At 42.7% G+C, this 23,774-nt stretch overlaps 8 protein-coding genes across 8 annotated transcripts; 6 read left to right on the forward strand and 2 right to left on the reverse strand.

Moving 5' to 3' along the window:
* Window positions 1-635: 635 nt before the first annotated feature.
* On the forward strand, window positions 636-1,440 carry EAE97_001655 (uncharacterized protein; the record flags this gene model as incomplete). Its single annotated transcript, XM_038872166.1, has 4 exons — window positions 636-859; window positions 1,013-1,115; window positions 1,165-1,330; window positions 1,427-1,440. The coding sequence occupies 4 exons, from the start codon at window positions 636-638 to the stop codon at window positions 1,438-1,440; spliced, it is 507 nt and encodes a 168-aa protein (XP_038736724.1).
* A 1,783-nt stretch (window positions 1,441-3,223) lies between these two features.
* EAE97_001656 (uncharacterized protein) lies at window positions 3,224-4,403 on the reverse strand (the record flags this gene model as incomplete). Its single annotated transcript, XM_038872167.1, has 3 exons — window positions 3,224-3,321; window positions 3,423-4,119; window positions 4,344-4,403. The coding sequence occupies 3 exons, from the start codon at window positions 4,401-4,403 to the stop codon at window positions 3,224-3,226; spliced, it is 855 nt and encodes a 284-aa protein (XP_038736725.1).
* A 654-nt stretch (window positions 4,404-5,057) lies between these two features.
* On the forward strand, window positions 5,058-6,592 carry EAE97_001657 (uncharacterized protein; the record flags this gene model as incomplete). The annotated part of the gene is made up of 2 exons (XM_038872168.1): window positions 5,058-5,193; window positions 5,250-6,592. 2 exons carry the CDS (start codon window positions 5,058-5,060, stop codon window positions 6,590-6,592), a joined length of 1,479 nt encoding a protein of 492 aa, XP_038736726.1.
* A 567-nt stretch (window positions 6,593-7,159) lies between these two features.
* On the forward strand, window positions 7,160-7,715 carry EAE97_001658 (uncharacterized protein; the record flags this gene model as incomplete). The annotated part of the gene is made up of 3 exons (XM_038872169.1): window positions 7,160-7,218; window positions 7,317-7,375; window positions 7,489-7,715. The coding sequence occupies 3 exons, from the start codon at window positions 7,160-7,162 to the stop codon at window positions 7,713-7,715; spliced, it is 345 nt and encodes a 114-aa protein (XP_038736727.1).
* A 2,548-nt stretch (window positions 7,716-10,263) lies between these two features.
* Window positions 10,264-12,935, forward strand: EAE97_001659 (uncharacterized protein; the record flags this gene model as incomplete). Its single annotated transcript, XM_038872170.1, has 7 exons — window positions 10,264-10,330; window positions 10,392-10,415; window positions 10,492-10,518; window positions 10,575-11,737; window positions 11,788-12,048; window positions 12,097-12,501; window positions 12,559-12,935. 7 exons carry the CDS (start codon window positions 10,264-10,266, stop codon window positions 12,619-12,621), a joined length of 2,010 nt encoding a protein of 669 aa, XP_038736728.1. The 3' UTR covers window positions 12,622-12,935.
* Window positions 12,936-14,162: 1,227 nt separating this feature from the next.
* EAE97_001660 (uncharacterized protein) lies at window positions 14,163-14,604 on the forward strand (the record flags this gene model as incomplete). The annotated part of the gene is made up of 3 exons (XM_038872171.1): window positions 14,163-14,235; window positions 14,294-14,425; window positions 14,540-14,604. The coding sequence occupies 3 exons, from the start codon at window positions 14,163-14,165 to the stop codon at window positions 14,602-14,604; spliced, it is 270 nt and encodes an 89-aa protein (XP_038736729.1).
* A 1,051-nt stretch (window positions 14,605-15,655) lies between these two features.
* On the forward strand, window positions 15,656-18,350 carry EAE97_001661 (uncharacterized protein; the record flags this gene model as incomplete). The annotated part of the gene is made up of 4 exons (XM_038872172.1): window positions 15,656-15,713; window positions 15,845-16,947; window positions 17,048-17,717; window positions 17,770-18,350. 4 exons carry the CDS (start codon window positions 15,656-15,658, stop codon window positions 18,348-18,350), a joined length of 2,412 nt encoding a protein of 803 aa, XP_038736730.1.
* A 1,672-nt stretch (window positions 18,351-20,022) lies between these two features.
* Window positions 20,023-21,927, reverse strand: EAE97_001662 (uncharacterized protein). Its single transcript, XM_038872173.1, has 3 exons — window positions 21,576-21,927; window positions 20,947-21,512; window positions 20,023-20,890 (listed from the first exon to the last, which is right to left on the reverse strand). Exons 1-3 carry the CDS (start codon window positions 21,636-21,638, stop codon window positions 20,509-20,511), a joined length of 1,011 nt encoding a protein of 336 aa, XP_038736731.1. The 5' UTR covers window positions 21,639-21,927; the 3' UTR covers window positions 20,023-20,508.
* Window positions 21,928-23,774: the final 1,847 nt, after the last annotated feature.

Below are 23,774 nucleotides of genomic sequence, written 5' to 3' on the forward strand. Positions count from 1 at the left end.
TTTGTGGGGTTCCCAATGATTTCCTGACCAGGAGCAGATGTAAAAGGAACGAAAGAAGGCAGAAGACTGAGCAGCAGCTAACGGGAACATTTCAATTAAAATTCATATGCAATTTACAAGTACAAACCATATATGCTGGAGCAGAGTTTTGGTGAAGTAGATACCACTCCTTCATCTGCTGTAGTTCATCCCGCTTCACCAAAATCTCTGGAAAGTTCAATGCCAACTTAACTTGCACGAATCATCATACTTTTGCTTCCTTTGAAAGCTGTCTTTCATCTCCACCAACTACATCATCGTTATGTGAATTTTGAAGACATCGCTATCAAAGCTGTCATCGAACATTACCGTTGCATAAAGGGATGTCGTCTGATTACGGTCAACATTAAAGCGCTATTGTGACAATACAAGCTTAGTAATTTCAGCGCTTTACCCACCATAATGTAGCGCATAGTCCTGGCACACCACCCCACCTCTTCCTTTCCAAATCATCATCAATCCAGGAACTTTCAAGGAACATGATATACGATTATAAGTAATACCTTTCACCTTCAGCATTCATTTCACAACTGCTACCAAATTCAAATAAGCCCGGTCCATATCGTTGTTCCATTAATCTACACAGCTTGCCCGCCATGGACTCCCCATTTAGTATCTCCGCCAACACTCCCTCCCGCTCCACATCTACCTCCAGGCCTAGTAGCGCAAATAAGAACTCTCGTGCTTCTAATTCGAAATCCAAATCCTCCAGTTACACACTTCTAAAACAAGATCAGCAAGCTAGGAATAAAGAACCTGACGATGACAACTATGATGATGAATCTTCGGATGAGGATTTGACAGGAGCAAGTTATGATTTGTATGTGAATTTCATATTCTTACTATCTTTGGGAGCGCCACTTGATAGTTTTGCTCGATCGGGAGAAAAGAGAATTTGGGTACAAGAGACACGGATACTACGTGGAACGCAAATGATAAGTTGAATAGTCCTAACATGAAACCCGCATTTCAGGTTCGGGAACGAATCGTATATTAGTGTACAAATACGAAGAGAAGCCGTTGCTGTACTTGATAACCCAGAATTGTTGATGATGCACGCAGCAGCTCGTAACGATGTACGTACTCCAACCTCAGTCGATTCTCTCTAGTTCTTAATACATCTAGTCCATCCCCTCCACACGTCTGTACTTTCTTCAGCGCTTGTCTGGTCGACCAGAAACCCCAGCCCAAGAAAAAGAAGCTGCGGAATATCGCCTGGCTCAACTTAAGAAACTAGCTAAAAAGCGTGATCTGGCTGATGCTGAGTCAAGTTCAGGCTCAACTTCGAAGGGTGAGGCTACTGCGAGTGTGATTTTCGACTAAAGATATTTGCACCATATCAGTCGAAGCTATCATTAGTATATAAAGCTGACCTTATTTGATTCAGGACAAAAGAATTGAATTGTATGCATGAGAATCTCAATTAGTACTTCACCTGTAATATAGGGAATCTCGATATCAATGCGAACCCGTATCTTGTCTTCCAAGATGGGCTTCTCGGACGTCAGATGGGACCTGATGACAGCTGGGAAATTCAACTGAAAAACAATTGGATAGCTCACGAGATCACGGAGTTGCTGTTATGAATGCTCTTATATTTCTTAGCGTTTGGCCGCAAATTCAAAGGCAACATTGGCTCACAGGAGTGAGACCGGAATAGGTCTAATGGAAATGTTTACTTGATGGAACGACCAATTGTACAATATCAATCAGGAATGTCTCATAGACACCACTAATATAAACGCCAGAGGTTCCACATGAAACATTACGTTCGGTATGATGAATAATGCCATAAACAACGCTTTCTCCTCTTGACAAGTGTCAAAAGCCTTCAAACATTCGAATCTGACCAAGGGTCTTTCATCAGAATTCCTATCTCCCAGAGAACTTCCACATATCAATCAAGGACGCGACAGTATTCCCTCCCCAATATACTAAAAACAAACTTCTCCATCCGTATAATCATTATTTCTTATCGTTCCTCTCACACTGAGCCCTTTCTTCCACTGTTATCCCTACCCATCTCCACCCAGCCATCCAATGGTTCTTCTCTACCTCAGATAAACTAACTATCCACTACAATCCAAAACCCCAAACCGCATCCATCTCACCCGCACCCGAATATCTACAGCAAAGGCTCTATAAATCACCGATACCCCTACCCAATACTCTTTCCGAGAAGAGTTCAACTCCCAACAAATTCCAATTCCCCTCCGCGAATCTTTACTCCCACATCACAAATCTCAAGACCTTTAACAGTCCTAGAGTTTCCCAACGTATCAAATATCAACAAAAACTAGCCACCAATGCGCCTAATTAATTAGCTTCTAATTCCGCGATCCCCATTTCCCCGATATGCCGAGTTCCCTGCTTTCCTGCCGCCACGTTTATTGGCGAGGTTCCTGGCTCCCCTTTCACTTTGAATTCTATTGGGTTCTTTTCTCTTTAAGAAGGCTGAATAGAGAATGCATAGTTGAAGTTCTGTAGTGATCAAAATGCGCGTCTCTACATCGAACATCCTCCTCATTGAGGATACCGAGGATATTCCCTTTCATATGGTTCTGATATAACGTATGCAGATCAAGCAGTGGGGGTTAAGCCATTCATTCACTATCCCTAACAGAAATCATACTGCAACTTCAATTTCTTCCCTCTCAGAATATACATTTCTTCAATAAACATACACTTATAAATGTCCATGTCTTCAATGGACCGAAAGCAGAACGGGAGGAAAAGTTTGGACGTCATTCATTAAGTGTGCACTTGTGCATTAAATCTAGAATCTATTCTATGAGGAACCATGCGTCTATTTTATCCAACCCGATTTATAAAGCAGTCTATGTGTACGCATATCGCTATCCACCAACGCCGAAAAGGTTGTCCGTGAGTGTCTATTTCTAGGTCGTTATATATACTGAGGAAGGTATGTAGGTTCGGTGGTTATGTATAAAGGAGCTGAAGAAAGAAGAGAACTTTGTCTATCTAGGGGCTTCGTGATGTGAGATTGTGAGGATTAGGTTGATTCTTCAGCCATTTTTCCAAGGGCGGTTTAGTGAGACAGGTCCATATTCAAGACCTTGAGAAGAGTCCCTCAATTACCGCTGCTGTACAAGTTAACGTCCAACATTGGACTAGGCAAATTTGTGGTTGTTCTTCCAGGAAGAACCTCCTGGGAAAGGTTCATTTAGACAATCGCGGCTTCAGGCTCTGCGATTCCTTTTAGAGATCGATATATTTTCTTATGTTGTTCGAGGAAGAGAAATGTTGCGATGGTTTGTGGTCCTACAATTTCTTGATCAGCGCCCACACCTCTTTCCTGTTCCTGATGTCTTTTTCCATTTTTGAAATAAAGTTTTTGGCAGGGAGTAGCAACTAGAACTCACCCAAACGAATAAAACTCGGCACCCAACCTCTAAACATCCATCCAACACCTTCTACCTTATATACATCCGTCAAGAGTCTCGCTAATCCCTTGCTTTCATGACTACTCATGATTCTTGTCTTGATAACATCTACTGGACTGCAAACCGTGGTAGCCACGAAACCCGCCATTAACGAAGCAGTAAAATGTGTCGAGAGCCCATCTTCCATTGGTGTATGCCGAATGAGTAGCTGTTTGAAGCTGTCGTAAGAGGCCAATTGCGAAGCAGTCATTAAGACAGCTCGCATACTGTTCGGCCACACTCCGCGGTACAAACTTTTCCACCCTTCTTCTTTCGTCATGCGTATTAATCCATCCACAGCATTTTTATAGTTTCTTCTCTGCTCGACTGGTAATGCAGCATCGTGCTGCATGCGCACATTCAAAACATCGGCTGGATTTCCTACAATTCCACCAATGAAACCTGAAGTGGAGGCCATGGCGATAAGAATGGGGAAGGAGGGAGGTTTATTCCCTGATGTGAGATTCGTCTTGAGCTTTTCGTAGATGCCAAATCGAGTAGTACTATATGTTATTTGGCGCAAAAGGGAAGCGCTAAGTCCCGAATAAAGTCCAACAACACCATTGTGTTTTAACACATGCACGAATGTGCCAACCATAGTATTGGGCGCATTGCCGGATCGAGTCTGTAATCGGACCTAATAACGGCAATATGTTCAGTATTGGCAACGGGAGAGGAATTGGCCTTCGCGCATTCATGCGATAGGAGTTATACCTTAACTGTATCATAATTAGAACATGTTCGCACATATAGTACGACTTCCCATACCGAGAAAAGAGTTCACATACCAAGATCCAATGGATGAGTAACACAAGCCGCAAAACAACTTGCACTACCTCCAAACCAAAACGGGTACTTTACAGCATTCACTTTAACCTCTGCTTTCACCACCTCTCCCACACTTTGCTTTCTGCTCGACATTGTTCCACTTGTTCCGGATCTTTCGTCTCGAGGTTCATTCCGATTCCGCAGAGGAACACACGGGAATTGAAGAATGAGATATGAGATTGACCGAAATATATGCAATTGGCCCAGGAACCAACGGAAGAAAGAGACCGTAAGGAAAAGTGGATAAACAAAAAAAGGTGAACAGAAAGAAAAATGGGGAAGATCAAAGGCTGATTGCTAATGTTAGGTGTAAGTTAGGATAGGAGTTTTTTTTTTTTTTTTTTTTGGCTTGTAAATATAGCTTAGTAGGTACTTGATGTAATTGGTGATCTTCACCCGTCACTGTTGATGGTAATTGAGGATATATTTTGTGCTTTTGTATTTCTGTAATTCTGTAATTTTATATGTACAAATTGATATGCAGGAGATAAGAGAGAGGGGCGCCCGAAAATTTGTATCCTATCTGATCCATGGATATTTGAATTGAAGTTCCAAGATTCTCCAGATCAAGAAGATCAAGAAGGTCGTGTGCATGGGCTTTTCTCAGTCAGCTCAGCCCTTTCGTCATATCTTCGGGTCGGGACAGGCGGCCGCCTCTTGGTAGATTTGTCAGGGATATTCCGGAAGTTCAGCATTTCATAGCTATTTTACCATACGGAAAAGTTGGTGCATTCGAGGCTCATAACCATGAGACTTCTTACAGCAAATAAGACCTCATTCTCAAGGGGCAATGAGGTCTTGAAAACTTTCATTGGGCTGAGGAATAATGCTACAAGAAATGTGAGAGTCTGCGGACAATGTCGATATAATTCTTCAGTGGCAGGTTCGTTTACATACAACCCTTCAATTTTCGAAGCGCAACTAATACATTTCAAATAGACCTCTCATTTAAGGCTAAGAATGCTTCGGATCCCATTACCTCGAAAGAATATAAGAAAGATGAATGGTATAATGTGCCACAATCGATTACTGATTCCCTCTCTCGAAGTCTACATACAACATTAGATCATCCTATTTCCATAACTCGCTCAATAATCGAATCAAGATTCCCCTCACCTACCTACAAGTACCATAATACATTCTTTCCTGTCGTATCCACTCATCAAAACTTTGATTCTTTAGGGTTTCCATCCGATCATCCTGGGCGAAGTAAGACGGATACATACTATATCAACAAGGAGACGGTGTTACGAACCCATACAAGTGCGCACCAAGCAGATGTATTTCGCAGTAACCAGAGTGAAGGTTTCCTTATCAGTGCAGACGTGTACCGCAGAGATGCAATCGATCGAAGCCATTATCCTATTTTCCACCAAATGGAAGGGGCAAGGATGTGGGACAGAACCAAGGTTCCCAATGGAGATATCGCAGCCGCTGTTTGGAAAGACATCGATGCCCTTCCGAAGCATGATATGAAAGTAGAAGATCCAAACCCACCTTTTCACGCGGAGAGAAATCCATTACAAGGAGAGCATACCGAAGCGGAGGCTGAAGCTATTGCGGCACATCTGAAGAAGAGCCTGGAGCTGATGGTGGTAGAGATATTTTCTCGTGCAAAGCAAGCAGCCATAAAAGCAGATCCCAATTTCATCGATGAGCCGCTAAAAGTACGATGGATAGAAGCTTATTTCCCGTTCACAAGTCCATCCTGGGAGCTGGAAATCTTTTGGCAGGGGGACTGGTTAGAAGTGCTTGGATGTGGTGTTGTTAAACAGGATATCATGCAGAATGCAGGTGTGCCAGATCAATTAGGATGGGCGTTTGGTATAGGTTTGGAAAGAATCGCCATGTTACTTTTTGAAATCCCAGATATCAGACTGTTTTGGTCCAAAGATGAGAGGTTCCTAAGTCAGTTCAAAGGAGTTTCGGAGAACCTAGAAAACCTGAGGAGATATATTCCATTCTCGAAACATCCCGCATGTTACAAAGATGTTTCCTTTTGGTTACGATCATCCTCTTCAGCAGGAGGTGGTAATGCGGTCAATGCGCATGATTTCCATGAGAACGATTTCATGGAGATCGTTAGGGATATAGGAGGAGACAGAGTGGAAGATGTTAAAAAAGTAGATGAATTCACGCATCCGAAAACTGGCCGCAAGAGCATATGCTATAGGATTAATTATAGGAGTTTGTTGAGAACTCTAACAAACGAAGAGACAAATAAAATGCATGAAGAGGTCAAGAAGGAATTGGCTGGGAAGTTGGGTGTAGAGTTAAGATGACCGATGATAGAGAAGGAAGTCTAAAACTTATATAGCTGTTCCTTGTATACTAAGTCTATTACGATACCCAAAAGAAACCTCCTCGACTGGCATTAAGCACATAGACTCGAGCAATCATTGTAATTCATGCTTCAATCTTTATATATCTGAAGTTTATCCGTTGGGATACCACTGTACATACTGTAGGAGCTTTGGTATGATGCCTTACCTTTTTCGGTAAGTGCAAAACTCGGGGCTCACCAGGAACAGCTCAAATCAACTAAAGCGTACCGGGTCCTTCCAAAAAATACCTAAGCCAGATCGCAGATGGAGCTCACCGGGCGTAATTTATACTTTTCGTGAAGGCCAGAGCTCCGATACCCAAGCTTCAACCCCCGCATACGTCATCACTATTGATCAGCATCAATTAATCGACTAGCTAGCAAACAAGCAAAGAGAAAACACAACATCTATATATTTCATTTGAATCAATTCAATTTGTTCAGAATAAGAATCAAGAATATACTCAACCACACGAAGAATAAGAACACTTTAAAACAGAAGAAAGCAAGCAAGCAAACAATTAAAATGACAGAAGCTACGCATACAAAGTTGATGGATACGGAGAGGGGAGGAGAGAATACACAGTAAGTTAATAATTACCTCTTCATATCTTGACTATTGAAGAGAATTGAGCTATTGAGAGATGTTGTGAAGTGATAAGATACTGATGAAATGGATGTAGATACGAATCCCAGAATATATTCACGCGGTCGCCTGCTAAAGACCAGGGGACCTTTGGAGGTAATTATTTCATTTTCGTCTTCCCTCTTTTCAAATTCTCATATCCACCAACTCTCCCCCCTGTCACCTGCCTATCTTCCAAATCTCAAACAGTATCTCACCCCGAGGAACAGACTCGACAGGACCCTCCGAAGCCACACTCCAAAAAGACGCAGAACACAAAGCGCGTGGCGAACGAACGGCGGAGAATATCAGGTATGGAGAGGCGATTAGTGAGCATGGGTTTGGGGGGGAGACGGTGGGGAATAGTATGGGAGTTGGGAGCGGAGAAAATAAGGAGGAGACGAAGGACGCAAGGAGAAAAATGGGTTATGGAGGAGGGAATGGGGTTGGTGGTTGATAGAGAGGGAGGGGTGTAAAAGAAAGAGGAGGAAGTGGAAGGGAAACGGTGTTTACTAGAATTATGGGGATTTCGTTTCAAATTCTATGGTGTTTGGTTGAAATTAGATGAGAATAAAAATGAATGATTTATTTTATCTATGTGTTTATATGATGTACCAATTATCGACCTGTTACCCACTACTGAATGAAATCGATCAGGCATCCTCTCCGAGTCTCCATTAGCGGACCTCTAACTCCGTTTCCTACAGGAGAATAGTGTTCTGATAGTGGCGAGGAAGCGAGAATGCGATCCCATAGCTAGATGGCAATGACGATAGAAAAAAGGTGAACAAAGGTCTCGCTCAAGCCGAAGGATGCGCAGACATGCCTAGTAGTTAGTATATGGACATGGACGAATCTCCTAGTTATCCACGTGGTATGGTGCCAGGATAGACGAAGAAATGGGGGGTCAGGGCCCCATGTTGTGTAACTGGTGAAAGAGATATACGGTCGGAGGGGTGCTTACCCGCCCATTGTAAGAAAAGTGACTGAATTCGATTCAATATCCAGAGTCTCCGATGTGTTGTGGAAACTCTTGGGTTTCTTGGGGTAACGTAAGATTGTCTTAGCAAAATGGGTTTTAGTTTTTAGTCTCCGTGGAACTAGTCGATCCGTTGATCACGGCGTGGTTGCCGTCGTGATTACGGCATTGGCGAGATAGCATGCAAGCTATTTCATTTATATGGATGGTACTATAATTATAATCTTGATGAATCGCAGGATAGCAGAGTAGTATTCGAAAAGACCATATTTGATAAAGCAAGTTGATTCTGGATAGAGAAGCTGTCGTGTATCAACGCAAGGGATCATATATCGAGGTTCCTAATGGGATACTCGAGCCGTTGGTTCTGGAACAGGCTTCTTGGTCAGGTTCTTGGTCAGGTTGGTTAAATTGGGTACCAAGAGTTTGGTAATTCGTGATACAGCATATGTTCAAATGCTACAGTGGACGGTACTATGCAGAAAGCGTCTAATAGTACAGTAAGTGCATGTAGCTCGGTGATGTTGTATCCTTGGATTCGAATCAGAATGCTGACCTTCTCAACCCCCCTGTCGGAATATATGTCTTGGCATTGCGTGGTTGAAGTCGATAGAGAGGGACTGTTTGTATATGATATATGATTTCTGTTGTAGGAGCAGTCGCCAGTCATTTTAATGAGCAGGCTTCAGTTTGTCCGAAGTGACTTTTTTGACTACCTAGGTAATAGACTGGATAACTTCGGTTGTGAGAATTCATAGAACATACTAATTGTGCTACTCAACCGAAGCCGACGCCGGCATCGCAAGTCATAGAGTTCAGACCACCCCTTGAGATTTGGAGGGACCGAGGGGAATATCTTTCTCAATATTGTTCCACTTTTTCAACCCCACTACAAAGCTTGAGAGCTTCCATTCGGAGAGCGCTGAGATTCTCTCCTTTACTAAGCTGGTGATAAGTGGAATTTCCTTTCCGTTGGGAATTGCGGCAACACGGATATCGTTTTCAATTCAATCTAATTGGATACTGGAGACATGAGGCCGGTATAATAGACCTGAGTAAGAAGGATTATGTGGGGATTGATGTTCGATGTTCGATATTCGATGGCACCAGGAACAATGAAATCTATCTGACATGCTAGAACGAAGATGAGTCTCCTCAAGGTAGAGATAGCGAAGGATTTCAAATAAGAGGAAATATTGTATTAGGAGCACTCTAGAAGCATCAACTCCTTCTCGTCCACAACCCCGAGCGATGAAAATAGACACTGAGCAGCCATAATTGTCACAAGATCTGCAATTCTTTGAATTCTTTCCCTACAACAAATGCGAAGCTTATGCACTTAACCCCACACACATCCCTAGCAAGCCATGCCTTGCAAAGGGGAGGGAATCCCGAGAAAATGTTATTTGAATTAGTTCGAAATTGGTATTGGGAGCCGCCGGAGTATATTCGCTTCGCACATAGTAGGCTAGCGACTCGGTGGAAAGGAGTTGTAACTTGTTAAGAGATAATAAGGATTAGGTATATCGTAATAAAGGGCATGAAGAAACCAATCAAAAGTAAGGAAAAAGGGAACAGTATACCAGGACATAAATTCATTAACCGGGGTAAACCAACACCAACTACCTTGGGTGTTGCATGTTGTAGCGACACAAAGTCCATTGCTCCGAATTCTACTACAGCTAAAGACCCAGCTGATTCCTTTCCCATTTTCTTCCATTTTCATTTTCATTATCTTCTTTATACTTCTTCTTCTTCATTATTGTAATCTCACTTGATTGAATCTTCTTCTTATTCACTCTCCTCAAGCATTAAACCTTACGCATTCCGACTGATCACGTATTTGAATTTCGTCACCGACTATTGGCGCACAAAGAAAGGAGAGACACTATACTTCCACGACCCCGCATTGCGGTGACACTAAGTAAAATCCCAAGCTCGTAAATACCAAGCTCGCGGCGTAGACCTTCACTCCATCTTTCACATCTCAATCAATTCACAATACCACGATATCAGAAATATAGCGATGTCTGAAGGAAAGGTAAAGCCATCTACTCCAGTAGTAGCAGAAGCTCATGATGTCGACACTTTCCGTGAGTCAAAACCCCAAGCTATCCGTGCCAAACATGCAGTTACTGACCCATCATCCTAAAGATCCCCCGCAAAAGATGTTTGACAGTAAGCTCTCCATCCTCAGACCCACGAGAGGTCGCATGCCGGTTGATCATTGCAAAATACTAACAATTTTATGTAGAGCATCCAAGCAAACCCCATTTAAGCGGTAAGATTCATAATTCCCTCCCTTTTGGCAGAAATCGTGGAAACTGATAGCAACAGGACTCGACGAATACAAGAAACTGTACGATGAATCGATTAAAGAGCCCAATAAGTTCTGGGGCAGAATGGCCCGTGAACTTCTTACATGGCAAAAAGATTTCGAGACTGTGCACAGCGGATCGTTCGTTGGCGGTGATAATGCTTGGTTTTTGGAGGGTCAACTAAATGCTTCATACAATTGTGTTGATCGTCATGCGATCAAGAACCCAGACAAGCCAGCTATCATCTACGAGGCCGATGAGGCTGGCGATGGTCGCACCCTTACATATGCTGAACTTCTGCGAGAAGTTTGCAAAACCGCGTATGTTCTCAAACAAATGGGTGTCAAGAAGGGAGATACTGTTGCGATTTATTTGCCTATGATTCCAGAAGCTGTTATTGCGTTCTTGGCTTGTTCGCGTATCGGTGCAGTTCACTCTGTAGTCTTTGCTGGTTTCTCATCCGATTCTCTCAGGGATAGAGTCATTGATGCTCAATCGAAAGTTGTCATTACTTCCGATGAAGGAAAGCGTGGTGGAAAACTCATTGGCACAAAGAAGATTGTGGATGATGCACTGAAACAATGTCCTGATGTCACACACTGCTTGGTTTACAGACGTACCGGTGCGGATGTTCCAATGACCAAAGGGCGTGATTGGTGGTGGCATGAGGAGGTCGAGAAATGGCCATCTTACATCGCTCCAGAGCCAATGAACTCCGAGGATCCATTGTTCTTACTTTACACTTCTGGATCAACTGGAAAACCAAAGGGTGTTATGCACTCAACAGCTGGGTATCTTTTAGGTGCGGCAGCTACTGGAAAGTATGTTTTCGATATTCACGACTCAGATAAATTCTTCTGTGGTGGTGATGTCGGATGGATTACTGGTCATACATATGTAGTTTACGCCCCTCTTCTTCTTGGCGTTGCGACTGTTGTGTTCGAAGGAACTCCAGCATATCCAGACTTCTCCAGGTACTGGGATGTCATTGAAAAGCACGAAGTCACACAATTTTATGTTGCGCCTACAGCGCTCAGACTATTGAAGCGCGCCGGTGACCAACATGTCAAGGCACAGATGAAGCACTTGAGAGTATTGGGATCAGTTGGTGAACCAATTGCTGCCGAGGTCTGGAAATGGTATTTCGAGATTGTTGGAAAGGAAGAAGCTCACGTTGTTGACGTAAGACCATCTTGACCTGGTCATTGAAATTAATACTGACATAATTGTAGACTTACTGGCAAACTGAGACCGGTTCACATGTTATTACTCCTCTCGCAGGTGTCACTCCTACCAAGCCTGGCAGTGCCTCACTTCCATTTTTTGGTATCGAGCCTGCGATTATCGACCCTGTCTCCGGAGAAGAAATTCACGGAAATGATGTCGAGGGTGTATTGGCTTTCAAGCAACCATGGCCCAGTATGGCTCGTACCGTTTGGGGTGCACACAAGAGATATATGGACACCTATTTGAACGTCTACAAGGGATACTACGTAGGTTTCATTCTCCAATTCTTCTTTGCAACTTACTAACATGAACAGTTCACCGGTGATGGAGCAGGACGTGACCATGAAGGTTACTACTGGATTCGAGGCCGTGTTGACGATGTTGTCAATGTCAGCGGTCACCGTCTCTCTACTGCTGAAATCGAAGCTGCTTTGATTGAACACCATGCCGTTGCTGAAGCTGCCGTCGTTGGTATCAACGATGAGCTTACCGGACAAGCAGTCAACGCTTTCGTCGCTATTAAGGACGGTCATGAGGTCGATGATCAATTGAAGAAGGATCTCATCTTACAAGTCCGAAAGAGTATCGGTCCATTCGCTGCTCCAAAGGCAGTATTTGTTGTTCCAGATTTGCCAAAGACTAGAAGTGGTAAGATTATGCGCAGAATTTTGAGAAAGATTCTAGCGGGTGAAGAAGATCAATTGGGTGATATTTCTACGGTATGTTTGTCATTTTCCCCTTTGATGAAAATTACCAGCGCTAACATCGATATGTAGCTCTCCGATCCAAGTGTGGTCGAGAAAATCATCGATACAGTTCACAGCGCAAGAAAGAAGTAGAGTAATGAAAAGAGATACATTGGGTATTCTAATGATGGGAGAGAGGAGTTTTATATTGTTTATTGCTTTTAATGCATGCAGATTATGTCATGCTAGTTTATTTTTCCTTACAGTCATTGGACTTGACTCGAAGAAGTCTGTTAGCAATATTGGAGGACTCGTGATGAAGTTCGGTTTCGGTTGGTCTTGAGGGAATATCAGGGGGTTAGGTTGCTTTTATTTGATTGGTATTTAGCTGAGTATGATGAATCAAGAATCTTTCATATGATAGTTCCATTAATACTCTTCTATGCTTTGCTTACTCGAAGTGCTTACATCTATATTCTATATAATCTGTAACATGTATGACATGAAATCCGAATCGGCTTTTGAGATTCGAGATTCGAGAATGGAGATGAGGTGAGATGGATTGGTAAGAGTTGATCAACTGCGGCCGGAACAAATTTGCCGAAACCAAAGGGGACTTGGCATGGTGAACTTGGCGTGTCCACTCTGAGGGGCTTGGCTGGCGATGATTTGATGGGTTGGGACGTGTACCTCCTATCTTCTTTGTTAAGGTGTTGCACAGCCTCTTTGGAGAAGCTGAAGATGATGAATGTGTTGGGGATGGATTGTGGATGGATTGTGGATGTAGATGAACGATGGGAGGGCTGGTGTCTTGGTATGATGGTATGATGGTTGGTGGGGGATGAGGGGGAAGGTTTGTAATGGGTATGTACCGTGTGAGAACGATGGCGCAATGGCGCGATGGGTTTCTTATCTTGGTAGTAGGTATCGTTGGGTTAGGGGGGAGGGGATGTTGGACTCGTCACTTATTGGGGCTGTTTTGGGTGGGATGCGAGACGTGCGAGGAGAAACGTGTGTGCTACGGGATCGTCGGGAATCGGGATAGGTTCGGAGAGGAGGAGATATGGGTTTCGTGGATAGTGTAGTATAGTGTGGTATAGTGTGGCATGGCATAGCATAGCATAGCCTCAAACTGGTGGTGGTGGTGATTCATATGGCGGAGGAGATTGCGTGGATGTGGATGTGGATGTGGATGGGTGAGGGGAGTGAGGTTTGGATGGTGTGATATGGGGGAGTAGGGGATGGGAATGGGAGATAGGGAACGGGAGTTTAGATGGGTAGATAGTTTGATGATTTGATGATTTTGTGTTTGGGGGGATGGGAGCTGGGTAGTTTGTTCGGCCGGTATGTATGTATGTATATATGTCGATTTAGAGCTTATGTCTTTCATTCAACTCGTCTTGTCAGCCATTCCCAGCAAATCTATTGTAGCAGATACATTCCCAGTTCAATAAAGAGTGGCACGTTATTGTGATCGCCAGGAATGTCATATTGATATTGATCGTAATGAGTATAGTTCTATGTAGATTTGACAGCTGGCAAATCATGATGGGTACCTTTGCGGGACTAGGTACAGAGTAGATGAATGAACTCCGAGTTGATCGCCTTGAAAATCCCATGTATGGATCTTCATTAGTCCCGGTTTGTTTGTTTCATGTCATCTCATCTTCTTCCGAGTCCTACCTTTTGATCATATGCAGGAACGTTATTGGTTGAGAGGAAGACGGAGATGGATGGATTGGGATGATGATGCTGGGATTATTGGTCGTGAAGCGATGTTATAGGTTACCCCAGGTTCGTTTGAATCCTTCTTGAAAGAATGTAGGAGAGGAGAGGGGAGGGGAGGGGAGGGGCAACGAATTACCATACAAGAGAACGGTTTTCTTTGATTCGAGTCAAGGTCAAGGTCAAGGTCGGAAAGAGGTCAGAAGAGGTGCATTACTCCGCCACATGGTTGGTATGTAGTGCCACCATCTAGAACTCCCAGAATGCCGATAGAAAAGAATAAAGTTCATCCATCGGTCGAAGATTTCGGGTTTAGAGAAGAAAGCTTCGGAAAGACAAACTGTAGGGCCAAAAGAAGAAGAAGAAGAAGAAGAAGAAGAAGAAGAAGCAGCAGAAGATTATAATGGATGAACTGATTGATTGATGATGAATTGATAATAATGATATTAAGCCAAGAGAAATTAGGTTCAAATTTGGCTGCATCCCAAGACATTTTATTTCCTTAATTCATTATTCTTTTCTTCTGCATCGTCTCGTCTCGTCTCGTATCAATCGTATTAGTTTGCGTTTGCCGGTCTTCCAGTATCCTAAATGTCCATATCCATATGTAAATAAAAGCTCAGCCACGGTGTGATTCCATTCATTCATTGTATTAAGTTTTCCCCAACGACAAGGACGGTCAACCAGTACTTAGAACCAACAATCACTCTCACTCAAACACTTGCAGAGTCGAATTGGATACCGGAAACTCGAGTTACGAGATTGTTATAATACATTTCATTCAATATACAACACGACAACGAGAGAAGGCAAGACGAGAAGGATAAGTCTTTTTGTTTGTGTATTTTCGAGTATTTGAGGGGGCTGAAACGATATTTGAATGGTCCTTTCGTCTCAATCCATCGATTAATTAATACAATCAACAATAAGAAAGGGAAGGAGAGTATTTATTATCATTTACAATTTATCCTACGAGAAGGATTGTATTGAATCCTACCTACTACCTACCTATCTATCTATCTACCTACCTACCAATCTATTACAATCTGACAGAGTAGATCAGTCCAAACGTCCGTCTACCAGTTTAGCCTCTCATTAACTTTTTCTACTTACAAACATTCAAATTTCCATTCAATTTCCATCCACGCGATTCCTACCAAAACCTCATCACATCAACACCGCCGCCTCGTTCTTTAAACTTATTATACGATCATAATTCGAGTCGCTCTTTTTTGTTTAAACCCTGTTCACGATAAAGAAGAAGAATATAATACTTGGGACATTTCCGAGACTTTCCACAACTACGAGTTACGCATGAGATAATCAAAGGGTACAACATTCTTTAACTTCGGTGCTTTGCGATACGAGAGGAGCTGGTGGTGCTCATCAGGCTGTGCCCCAGTCCATTGCAACGAAAGATTGTGAGGACAAACAGATCAACAATTGTACACAACTATAGATCATGTACATATTGAGGAGTATTGTCGTACTGACGGCTTTATTTTCAAATTCAATAAATGGTATGTCAAATCTCTCACATGTAGATATCAGTTGGAATCTTAAATCCAAACAAAAATATGGCAACTTCTCCCGACGAGCCAACAGCCTTAAAATCTGGAGATTATCAAAAGCTAATGAATTAACCTTAAAGCACACTCTAACGAAAGAAACCCTTTAACATATATATCAAAGGTCGAGGCTCCAACCATTAGGACTCCGTCGCATCGAGTCCACGCCTTGTCGAGTTTTGATGTCGAGTTTGGATTGCATGGAGGACAACAACGAGTAAAGCTATCGCTGCAACCCAATCACGATGTTATTGCGGATGGAGCCACGATTACACATTTAGCTGCCGATGGAACTATAAGGACTTCAGAAACTATCGACAGGTCGGCGCATCGGGTATTCAAGGGGTCGACATGGCTACAGCATTATCATGGTGCGGATTGGACGAATGTGGGATGGGCGAGGATAATAGTGAAGAAGGATGGCGATGAACCTCTATTCGAAGGCGCATTTAGATTGGATGGAGATCATCACCATATCCAGACGAAGACGAGCTTTATGTCTACGAGGCATGCATTGGATCCATCGCTACCGGAAGAAGGGAAAGAATATATGGTGGTGTGGAGGGATTCTGATATTGGAACTGGTTATACCGAAGATAACGAAGGACTCATGCACCCGGATTTGAGAAGAAGCGCACGAGAGAGTCCATCATGTTCAGCAGATGGACTTAACTTCAACACGATGAATAACCCAATCAACAACTACGAGCCGATGGCGAGAAGAGAAGAGGGATTCTGGGGATCAATTTCGACTCGAGCCATATTCGGAAGACAACTTGATACACAATCCGGTGGAAATTCCGCAGGAGTTAACCTTGCTACCACTATTGGATCAACAGCCGGATGTCCTTCTACTCGAAAAGTCGCCCTCGTGGGAATAGCTACAGACTGTACGTACACAGCCGCTTTCAATTCTACCGAAACGGCCCGAGAAAACGTCATTCAGGTCCTCAACTCTGCTTCGGTACAGTATGAGGATAGTTTCAACATTACTCTGGGTTTGCAAAATCTTACCATCAGTGACGCTGCTTGTCCCGCTACTGCATCCTCTTCGGCTCCCTGGAATGTGGGATGTAGTGATAGTGTTACGATTCAAGATCGATTGAATTTATTTTCTGCGTGGAGAGGTGAGCGCCAGGACACTAATGCTTATTGGACTTTGCTTAGTACTTGTGGTACTGGAAGTGTAAGTTTTCATGTTTCTTTCACTAGACTGTTATTTGATGACGGAATATTTACGGAAAAGATGAATGAGACACATTGATCATTTGCTAATCTCCTTTTAGGCTGTCGGTTTAGCTTGGCTTGGTCAAGCCTGTGTCACGGACGCACAGGTAGCCTCAACATCATCTGGTAATGAAACTGTCAGTGGTGCCAATGTAGTGGTTAGAACCAGTACCGAATGGCAGGTTCTTGCTCATGAGACTGGGCATACATTTGGAGCTGTCCATGATTGTACATCGTCAACGTGTAATGATGGTCAAACAGTCGCAGCACAACAATGTTGTCCCCTCAGTAGCTCAACTTGTGATGCCGCGGGAGCATACATCATGAATCCCAGCACTTCAAGTGGCATCACCCAATTTTCACCTTGTAGTATTGGAAACATTTGTTCGGCTATCGGTAGAAATGGTGTCAAAACCAGTTGTTTGACTGCAAATAAGGATATCACTATAATTACCGCAAGTCAATGCGGTAATGGAATTGTGGAATCAGGCGAAGATTGTGATTGTGGTGGAACTAGTGGGTGTGGGAGCAATAGTTGTTGTGACCCAACCACTTGCAAATTTACGACAAATTCGGTTTGTGATCCTAGCAATGAGGACTGTTGTACATCGACTTGTCAGTTTGCATCCAATGGTACAGTGTGCCGTTCTAGTACGGGTGTCTGTGATCCACAAGAAGTTTGCAGCGGAACTGCTGCTACTTGTCCTGAAGATGCCACAGCTCCTGATGGTAAGATCTCGTAATATCCTCATTCTCCAAAATTTATACTAATTTGTAACAGGAACTTCTTGTGGCAATTCTTCCTCTTTGTCCTGTGCTTCAGGTCAATGTACTTCGCGTGATCTTCAATGCAAAACCATTATGGGATCATACACCACAGGTAACGATACATATGCCTGTTCCTCCTCTGGTTGTCAAATTTCCTGTGCTTCCCCTGAATTCGGCTCGAACGTTTGCTACTCCATGCAGCAAAACTTCCTCGACGGAACATCTTGTCAAGGTGGTGGTAAATGTTCCAATGGTGATTGCAAGGGTTCGTCAGTTGGCAAAGAGATCACTTCCTGGATACAAGAACATAAAAATCTCGTGATAGGTATCGCTTCTGCAGTTGGCGCTTTGGTCATATTTGCAATACTCAGTTGCTGTATAGGCAGGATGAGAAGAAGAAAGGCAATTAGATTAGCAAAAGAAAGAGCAATCAATAACCCGCAAGGTTGGCCACAAGGACCGAATATGTGGCAAGCTCCTCTGAACGGTCCCAGAGGAGGGAGAGGAGCGGCGGCTCCTAGTGGAGGTACTTGGGTAGATGGAAGGTGGATACAGGAACCACCTGGATGGCAACCAAGTGTTAGGTATGGTTGATTTGAAAGAGTTTGTAGTTTAATTTTGGATATGGGAAAGTGCATGGCATACATTCATTATGCATTATATACATTACATGGTGTTTTGGATTGATTATATGGGGGTCTTGATATAGGTTCAATGGAACGAAATCAGACATGGCGTCTTCGGTTCCTGGGATTCTTGGGTACAAAGAGGGCGGTTGGCTTATGGTTTGGTATATATAAATACCAGCATATAGCGTTACTATGCTCATTTATTATGTCTACTTCTCTACTTATTTTTTTAGTTATTCTTTTTTTTTCTATTAGATGATGGTGTTGAAAAGAAGGGTGGGGGAATAGGAGTGGGAGAGAGAAAGGGGGTGAATGAATGAATTGATTTGTTGGTTGAGCAGATTTTTATCATTGTGCAATGTGAATATGAAAATTGATGTCTAAATCCCGGAGTTGTGATTTCTGTTGGGAGGATTATGGAGCCTAGAGTTTGTGAGCAGAATTGTGGCTAGTCAGTAGTTCTTGGTTACTGGTCACTGGTCAATGGTGGGAATGTATGTTTGGAGCTTGGAGATAGGAATACATATTTGTAATCGAGAATGTTGGAATGCGTGAGGATTGAGATGGGTGTGTGGGTTTGTTTGTATTTGGAGGTAAGTGGGTAGGTATGTAGATAGATGGGTAGGTAGGTCGGTAGGTAGATACCTAGGTGTATATATATATATATGTTTGTGAAAATGTATATGGTATGAAGGGATAGGATTACTTTACTTGGGGAATTGTATTTGGAGTTGGACTTATGATTAGACTTGGATTTGGACTTGGACTTGAACTTGGATTTGGACTTGAACTTGTGATTAGACTTTTAGTTGGACTTGCGATTGCAATTGGACTTGTGATAGTGATGATGATAAATACTATATAGATGTGTATAGTAAGTAGGAGAGTAGGAGAGTATAACAATATAACAATATTACAGATTTCATACTATATTTATAAAACTAAAGAACATTAACTCCTGTCTCCTTTATTTCTTTTCTATTTCCTTTTTTCCTTCTTTTCTTTTCGTTTTCTTCTCTCTTTTATAGTTTTCTCTGCTCTGCTCTGTTTTGCTCTACCCTCCTTTTCTATTTCTATTCTTTTATTTCTACTCTTCTATTCAATTCATCCTACTCTACTCTACTCAATTCCTACTCTTCTACTCCCATCCTACCCAACTCTTCTCTTCTTGGAAAAAAAAAAAAAAAGTATAGAGGGAGAAGAACCGCCGAGAGAGAAAAGATGAGAGAGAAGATGAGCAATGAATGAAACAACTTTAACTAACAAATTCAACAAATGAATCGAATAAACCGAATGAAACGAATATATAAATAGCAGACAAAAACAAAAACAACCCCCGAAAAGAATAGAAATAGGGGGGGTACAAGATATACGATATAAGATGGATGTAAGAGAAGAAAAGGAAAAGGAAAAGGAAAAGGAGAGAGAGTATGAGGAAGAGGGAGAGTATGAGAAACTCAAAGTAAATATCGTGATTACTTACAGTTTACTTCGATGAGAAGAATTTTCATCTAGACGATACCATTCATTCAATGACCACATATTAGCACTCATCCATCCATTGGTAAAGAAGAGAATCTCTCTCTAACCCTATCCAACGTGCAGCACAAACCAAAAGGAAAAGAAGAGGAAAATAGCACAGGTTCGTGGAATTCATTCATTGATAAGGGTCTAAATAGTTTGTATGTATGTATTGATTGATCATTGCAATCCTTTCCTATCCATTTAGATACTGTAGAATCTTAGGAAAACGTCCTGTAAACGCCAATCCGACCCAGATAATGCCCATCCACCTCCACGTTATGCAGTTATTGATTGTACATTTTATCTTATTTTGTGTGTAGTTCTCTTGTTTTTGCTTTTTTTTTTGCTTTGATATTTCCCTGGTCGTTGCCAACCTAGTGTAAGGAACACTTTTCTTTGATCTTCCTTGGGTCAAACTGAATCAAATGTCATCGATATATGTCGCTTGCTCTGGTTCGAGAATCAAAAGACATATCTCTTCAAAAACGAAGAAGGTGGAGAGAGCCCAATTATGTTCATCGTCATGAAAAGTAAACCGGAGACTCATTTCTTCATGACAGACTTCTAATACCCTTTCGTCAACCATGAACGGATACCCTTTACCATCCACTTTGACCATTTTGGCCATATGGAGTAGCACCATAAGGAGTAGCTGCACCACCCGCACCACCCCAAGCATTACCCCCACCATATGGCGTAGCATAGCCCGGGTCTTGCCAACCATGGCCATTCATACCAACGTCTGGACTCTGAGGCGCATCATATCCACCACCATTAGCCTGGCCATCTCCCTCGGTAAGATCCTGAAGGACTGCAGCCAACTTCTGTTGCATGACTTTGATGCCTTGCTGAATAATTGCATCGGGCTCTAGGTTGCCAATTGATTCGACTTCAAAGTAAAAGTTATTTGGAACGGCATCGTAATCAAAGGGAGCGCCTTCTTGGGCTGGCTCTTCCCAATCCGCATATTTACTCTTGGGCCTGTGGTGGCTAAGTAAGCATAATTTCTTGGTCCCACTAAAGGATCAATTACATACCATTCCTTTGCAGCATCATGTTCATACCACAAATCGATATGCTTCAATTTGTTGTGTGGATCATATTCGAAGCCGACAGCAGCTGTAGGTGCCCATTTCGCATGTTCCTTTGCAATACCCTTCAAGGCTATACATTTCATGCGTATCTCTTGTCCCTTTCTCAATTTGGCAATGACTGGTCCAAGTCCATCTGGATCAGTGATGACAGGATTTCCAACCCATTTGTTGGCACGTTGAGGATCAACCACCAAATCGCGCGCATAGACTTTCATGATTTCATCACCCGTACATCTTGCGTGGAGGGTAAGTGTAACACTGCAGAGTTCGCAGTTTCCATCGCAATCGCAATCTCTCGTATAGATAACATCATCACAATTCTTCGAGTTTAGTGGGATAAGACCAAGTCGATGCGCGATGAATTCATCTGCTAGGACTGATGTATTGGCTTCGATTTGGACTCGATCGATAGCGATTGTTGGGACTTCTGAGAGAATGGTTCGGCGGAGCGAGTTTGCAAAGGAGAGGTCTACGTTGGATAATTCAAAGTCGACGTGATGTGAACCAGCCTATGACACAATGCGCATGAGCTTCCAAAGCATTAAATTCAGCTATAGCAATGTGGAATTTACCTCTGTGATCTTGACTTGAGGTCCTGAGGACTCTTGGTCCATTACCATAGGATCGTAATCCATATTGGGCGACTTGACAAAGAAATTTGCTGATGGGCGAATTGCTTGGGCGGGCCTTGCGGTGGACTGAAATCCGGAGAACGCGAGGATAGACAACCTAACCCCTTAGGCTGAACTCAATTCTCACTCCAAAGAATTTCCTGAATAGTCTGAGCCACGGGTGATAATGAATTTGAAATGACTGTGGGTATTCTGCAAGGCTGAAGTATCTGGTTATGAAATTTAGGTTCTGCAATGACAATACGAAAGATACTGCGGTTGATAGAGGCTGAAGGAACATCCATCCCTTGTCTCGGAGAAATGGCAAAAGAGTTTAGCCGAGCCTTGTTAGAATATTGAATGTTGATTACATAATCTCATCTTACAAACAAGCGGTCGTACGCCAAAATGTGGATAGGAGGCTGTGTAGAAGGTAAAAGGGCCAGAACGTGAGATCACCTCGGACAAGACCTTGTGGCAATGGTACGAAAGAAAAGACTGACTATTGAGAATATTATACGATGATGTGTAAATACTAACAGTTAACTACGCCTCGAGAGACCTGCTGAAATACTGAAAACGGTCTTATGGTCTTGGAAATTTCCCATGACGGCTATATGATTCTTTGTCATTTCTCGTCTGCAAGCGGGTGCGTAAGAAGAAGGCTGAGTATTATCTAGAGGGGGGACGGATGGATGTTGGGGGATGTTTGTTGCAAAGAGGCCTACGTGATTCTAACCTGCGATTCATTTCGAACTTGATTGGAGTAGACAGGTGAAACTCTCTACATTTGTAACCTTAATGACAGGATTCAAGTCAGTCTTTGACTGTCATGATGATATGATCAGTGGACCAATAAACTAAAAGCTTATATTATGGAGGAATTATCGCTGCGCCCTCAACGAGAGACATGAAGACGAAACTCTAGGAAGGGATACAGACTGGGCGAGCTGGGCAATCGAGGACCAATCTCACAAGTCACAATCTCGTACATGCTTCAATCTAATCCCCGTCGCCAATCTGGGCTTTGTCGTTGGGCCATCTACAAGATGATGAATGGGATCTAGGCGGTTAAGTTGTGGGCGACGAAGTGGAACCGTTTTCTATTGAAGATTCGAATTTCGTGTACAGAGTACGCAAGAGCCACTAGGGAGAACATGCGAAGGCAGTGTTCTAATACTTCCTAGGTTTAACAGGTCGCCATGGTATGAAGTCCTTCGTACTCGAAGATCCCAAGAAGGACACGACTAAGACCCCACAATATAGAAATCAAAACAATCTTAAGACATGGACAACAAGTAGATCTAAGCTTTCCGTGAGGGCTGTAAGTTGTAACTTGTTTGGTAGTTTCAGTGGGTTTGGTATCTCCTGGCATTGATGGCATGGATGAGTATGGAAGGGTTACTTCTTTGGGTAAATCATTCTTCCCCATTCCCATTCTTCCATTTGCGCAATGTTGAGGCTCAGCATTTGAGCATTCGAGTATTGATCCATGGTCGATCATCCATCGTGTAGCAAATTCATCATGTAGCAAATAACTGTAGAGGATGATAGATATCTGGTACTGTAGGTTAATTACTCTCCAAGTAATTTCTGAATCACTATCACTATCACGTAGCATTACATAGCCGTGACATCCAAGCGACCTAGAAACTTCCTAGATATCTCGTATGTATGTATGCACCTGTGTAAAAACATACATAACAAAATATAACATAACACAACCATGAATATGACACATTGTAATAAGTCTTGGAATTATTTGACAATCTCTCTGCCGTAGGTTCCGCTTTCTCAAGGGTCTATTCTTCACCTCCTTCTCCCATTGCAGACGAAGGAAGAAACACGGATGAAATTCTGGAGACTTGGCTAAATTGGTGAGGATGTTTCGTAGTTGCGTCGGACGCGTTGATGGAAGCGCTTAATGAGTATTCCGTATGAGATATCAAAATCAGACTCGGATCAAGTGGCTGGGAAAGCTGGAATAAGAAAGTCTTGAGTAATGCCATCGTGATTGAATTGATAAAGATTATTGGTTTGTAGAGGTGAATTGAACCGCTTATTCTATTTTCTCTTGTGTGTATGTATCTGTATCAGAGACAACAAACGACAAGACAACTTACAACTTTGATAAGAAACATGGTTACATGCAGGTGGTGC

Source organism: Botrytis byssoidea (genome assembly GCF_014898295.1).
Source record: "Botrytis byssoidea strain MUCL 94 chromosome Unknown BBYS_003, whole genome shotgun sequence".
Taxonomy (NCBI): domain Eukaryota; kingdom Fungi; phylum Ascomycota; class Leotiomycetes; order Helotiales; family Sclerotiniaceae; genus Botrytis; species Botrytis byssoidea.